Source organism: Sardina pilchardus, chromosome 6 (genome assembly GCF_963854185.1).
Source record: "Sardina pilchardus chromosome 6, fSarPil1.1, whole genome shotgun sequence".
NCBI lineage: Eukaryota > Metazoa > Chordata > Actinopteri > Clupeiformes > Clupeidae > Sardina > Sardina pilchardus.
Window position 1 is genome coordinate 29,977,971 of NC_084999.1, and position 5,000 is coordinate 29,982,970.

The 5,000-nt window shown below is 42.4% G+C and overlaps 1 protein-coding gene across 1 annotated transcript in view; it reads right to left on the reverse strand.

The window, feature by feature from the left end:
* The window catches only part of myom3 (myomesin 3), a 45,480-nt gene that overhangs the window by 33,613 nt on the left and 6,867 nt on the right, over window positions 1-5,000 (reverse strand). The window contains exon 3 of the mRNA XM_062539349.1: window positions 2,964-3,068. Within this exon, the coding sequence (XP_062395333.1) occupies window positions 2,964-3,068 (105 nt within the window). The remainder of the gene's footprint in view (window positions 1-2,963; window positions 3,069-5,000) is intronic.

A 5,000-nucleotide genomic window follows, 5' to 3' on the forward strand; every position in this document is an offset into this window, starting at 1 on the left:
AGAAAGGAAACGCTGCCCGCCTGTGGTTACCCAACTTCAGCACCTTTTCACTTGACGTTTATTTTTATTTTTCCCTTAGATAGCATATGCTGCTCCCTGCACTGCTTTGGGTAAACAAAGCAGAGCTCTGAGCAAGATTCAGTCATGGTTTGCCAGAAGAGGTGTCCACAGATTTGTTCCAACCAGGGGCGCAGCCGCAGCTGCAAAATTTCGGCTCTATGACAGACAATAATTCTGGGGACAGGCCCTTCGAATTGTTCTAACTCAACACCCTCCCATGATGTCTTTTCTAACAGGTGAACTGGGATGCAGGTGTGACGTGTTTTTAACTGAAGGACAGGAGTATAAGAAAGCCTTGGTTCCCCTCTAAGACCGCCTTCCTCTTTCAGTTGGCTTTTGCTTTTTGCTTTGTACCAAACCCCTTGACATACACTTGCACTACCTTTTCACTTTATCATTATAATGGTGACTTCTTCTGACATCCAATGGTCTGTTGCACACACACACACACGAAAAAAGAAGAACTACTTTAACAAACTACAGACTCAGCCAGTGGAAACGGGTAGACATGAACAAATCATGAACACCAAATGAAAAAAAAGGGCAAGACGTTACTCAGACAGAATTTTTCACCATAGCGCAGTACGACACATTTAAAGAAACCAGTGAAAGGCCTTTTCATATTTTTTCAAAATGTCCCCAATTCCCCATGGCAACGCATAGCGCCCTTTGTAGTGCAGACACCGAGAGTGATGATAACCAATAACACAATGCTTCTGCACGAGCACCTTAGCAAAAAGAGTTACCTACACAGCAGGCAATCTAGACACTCAAAACAACACAACACAACACAACACAACAGTATCATGTATGTTTGGCTCAGTGCATCAGCAATGTAAAGTGGACTCCATGTGTGTGTATAATGATACTTTATTCATTACGATTGCACTACAAAGGGGACATTGTGTTGCCATGGGAATCAGGGATATTTCTTTAAAGTCCTTTCATTAGTTTATTTAAATGTGTTTTACATATGGTGAAGAGTAGAGCTTTAAATGCGTTGTACATTGCTATGGTACAGAGTAGTCCTTTCACTAGTTTCTTTATATACGCTATATATACACTGCATGCTACGGTGAAGAGTAGTGCTTTGCTGGCTTCTGGCAATAAAGGTTTCTATTCTCCCTTTGGTGTCCGTGATTTGTTCATGTGTGCCCGTCTCTACTGGCTGTGTCTGTAGTTTGTGAAAGTAGTTCTTCTTTTTTTTTAGTCTGTGCAACAGACCGTTGCCAAGCTGTTTTCAGATGGTTGTTCATCTCTCTCTCCCTCTCTCTCTCTCTCTCCCCTTCTTTCTTTTTTCCCCTCTGAGTCTGCCCACACACTGGCTTTTTCCATTTCTCGTCACCTCTTTGATACGCTGTTCAACCACCTTTACTTTCTCCCTCACTCGGAATACTCTCACTGTGTTTATTGCATGCATATATACAGAACCAATGAAACCAACCCCAACCGTCTCTATGTAAATTTCCTGCCGCCTTTGATGGTTTGGTTTCACAAAAAAAAAAAAAATCACTCAACAACAACAACAACTCTGGAGTCCTGTGGCCCCTGCGGGTAAAACAGCCCACAGTGACACCTGGGATTCAGATACAGACATGTGAGCTTCCTGAGTGGAGCATGGTGACCCAGGAGGACCACGGCGGCCATCTAAATCAACACTGGCCCCTGCCACATCCTTTAAAGCCTCCTGTCGTCACCTCCGTACACATCCCCTCCTGAGTTTGACTCTTTTCTCCAGCTTTTTACACAGACCTCTCTGTTCACAGCCACTGTGAATAACGGAATAATTTTAAGCTCTCTGGGATCACAGAGGCCACAGCATCATATCATCTGACTGGCATAAACAAGCAAAACAAGTAGACAAACTAATTATATTGTCGTAAATTAGTTGTAGGCTATCTAATGGCAAAGAGTTAAGTGTAACTAATGCATGAGTGGGGTCAAAGTCTCTGAAAGAGAGCATACTTTGGGTTTTCACATTGTGTTAATGCTAGATATGCAAGGGCAGTGCAAGGAGGATAACCACTGGTGTGTGATAAATAAGTGTTCTGTACTAATAGCAGTATGCAAAAGAGAGCCATAACAGTCAAGCGAGAATCATTACATCTGGGCCACCGCCAGAGAGATAGAGAGAGAGAGAGAGAGAGAGAGAGAGAGAGAGAGAGAGAGAGAGGAAGAGAGACACAAGATGACAAATAGAAAGAGTGGAGGAGGGAGATTTGGAGGGAGAGACATAGGATGACACTGGGAGAGAAGTAGAGGATGAAGAGAGAGAGATGAAAAGAGTGATAAAGAGAGAGGATGGAGGATGGGCAGGCAGGTAGGCAGGCTGGTAGCCTAGGCTACTGTAGCATGACAGCCGTCTGTAATGCAAATGGTGGCTGCTTTGTGTGTGTTTGTCACATATGGTGTGTGTTTGTCGCATGGTGGTGTTGTAGCGGGTGATATTGCTTGGAGCTGATTAGAGAACCCTAGCGTCTAATATCCATCAATCAATCAAACCAATCAATATGAAGGAAGCTTCCCCTGATGTCGGGACTCCAACTTGGGAGGTCAGAGGAACCATACCGCTGTTTATTAGCAGTTGTGTCATATTTGCATCTCGCTAAAGACAAAATAGAGTTCAACTGCTATCTGCCATCATGTTATAGGCCTATGACATTTGCGTAATACCAATGGCACTGTAGCCTATCAAAGCCTAAGCCTACTGCTAATCTGGTAACAATCACTAACAACAAATAATTGCTAACTGTGACTAGCATCTTATTTTTCCAACTGTTTAAACTGTTGGTCTTGTGATGTCAAATGGAGTGATTGGGATGATTTGTTTCTTTGTGTATTCCATAGACGCCCATCACTCAGCATAACTAGCGTGATTTTGTAAGAGGAGGCTTATACTGTACCAGGTACGGTGGCGGGGAAACTTGGGGCCGGTCAGGATCTCCTTGACGGACATCACATCACCAGGTATGATGGGATAGAAGTCACTGTAGGAGGCCTCTTCATCGCTGTGAGTTCACAAAATATAAACACATAATTACATAAACAATACATTGTTAACTTTGTGTGGGAATCTCTCTAAAAATGTCCATGGTTCAGTATAATTGTATATTTTGCTGAACATATGTTTGTTTTATTAGTGTCAATGTGGATGAGGCCCCCTGGTCAGATTACAAGAGCTAGCAACACAAATCAATGTTAGATAGATAGATAGGCTACTTTATTGATCCCCAAGGGGAAATTCAATTCAATGTTCTCTTTCTCCCGAGAGCAGAGAGAGTCTTCACTCCTCTTGGTATTACTGATACAGTAAGGCATACTGTAGGTCTTTGAAAAGATTTCAGTTGAATCCTTGATTATAACCGTTTCTCTTAAATCCCTACATAAAAGCGTATTGTTCAGTAATCCCCTTTTATATCCAGTCCTAACTGTCAACTTCCAGTATGGGCTTTGTGTACAGATGGTTTACCTCAGATTGACAATAAACTGAAAATAAGCTGTTCTTGTAGTGACCAGTAGGTGAAGCTATAGTATATTTTCAAAGGCATGATGAGTAGGTTTGGCAATGTTGAAGGATTACTGTAACTTTAAGATTCTTGAAATACAGCATTTTAAATATTTCTAGGCCTACTAACATTTAAATAGAGAGAGAGAGAGAGAGAGAGAGAGAGAGAGAGAGCGTGCGCAATAGAGAGATTTGTAAGGTGTTTATAATGTCGGAGAGCCATCCATCAGTGGAGTCTCACCTCTGACATAAATGCTGCAGGCCACGTCATGATACCAGTAACCTTTCACACCTCCCTCCTGTGACTCAGTCTATTCGATTCTATTCAGTTACAGTTTGAGTATCATTTGCTAGTGTAACTGACTGTCTAGGAGAGGTTTCGATTACATATCATGATTTTGAACAAAGACAAAACTCACATTGTACATGCATGTGCAAGTTTGTGTCTTTGCATGTAATGTGATATAAGACCTGTTATTAGGTCCTCTGCACCTGTATGGTAACTAATTTCACTGTATTTACCAGCGGAAGGAGGTTTGATGACTCAGTGAGGATATTTTGCATAGCCGTTAACGTTAACTCTGTCCCACCTTCAGAAGCCATCTCCCATCTCAAACAAACAAAGACACATGGAATCCCTTAATGTGGGCGAGGTCCCAGCCAGAGAAGGTGAAGGATTAGTGTCAATCAGCATTATAGCTTGAGTTCAATTTCTCCCTCACCTCAATATAGCCAAATCCTAGTCCAGTTCTATCCCTCGGTGCCATTTGATGCTGGGTTATTAAATTATGTACATCAAAAGGTGAATGGGAAACGGGGGCAGCTTTGTCCTGAGGGCAGCAGAATCTCCACTGAAGCCAACAATTATTCTCCAGACCTGACAAAGCAGGCTTAAAGGGCTTTATCACCCCACAAGAGCAATACTCTCTCTGCTCTCTCTCTCTCTCTTTCTTTCTTTCTCTCTCTCTCTCTGTGTGTGTGTGCATGAGTGAGAGTGATTTACAGGGAGAGAAATAGAGAAACACCAAGATAAAGATGGGGAGAGTTGGCTCAAAGGATGTTTTTCAAAAGTGCTGCAGGCGTACAGCTGAAAAGAACTTTTTTAAGCCCTCAGTGTGTGTGTACACACAGCCCATTCCACAGGCTGAGGTGTTGCGTGCTTTTCGGTGAAACTTGGCATCGTAACATCACAAAAGCTGAGTATTACATAAGAAATGAGAGTTTCAACCACTCCTGATGTTTTCACCGGTAAACTATCTTATCTGTGTGGCATATAGTATTATTTTCTCACTCACAGTTCCACTTGGTCTCTATATCTGCCTGTCTGTCTGTAGGTCAGTCTGTCTCTCTCTCTTTCTCTTTACAATGAGGGTGAGAATGAGAATGAAACCATAATAATTCTGCTCACTGGCGCATCTTTTCCACCCATTGCATA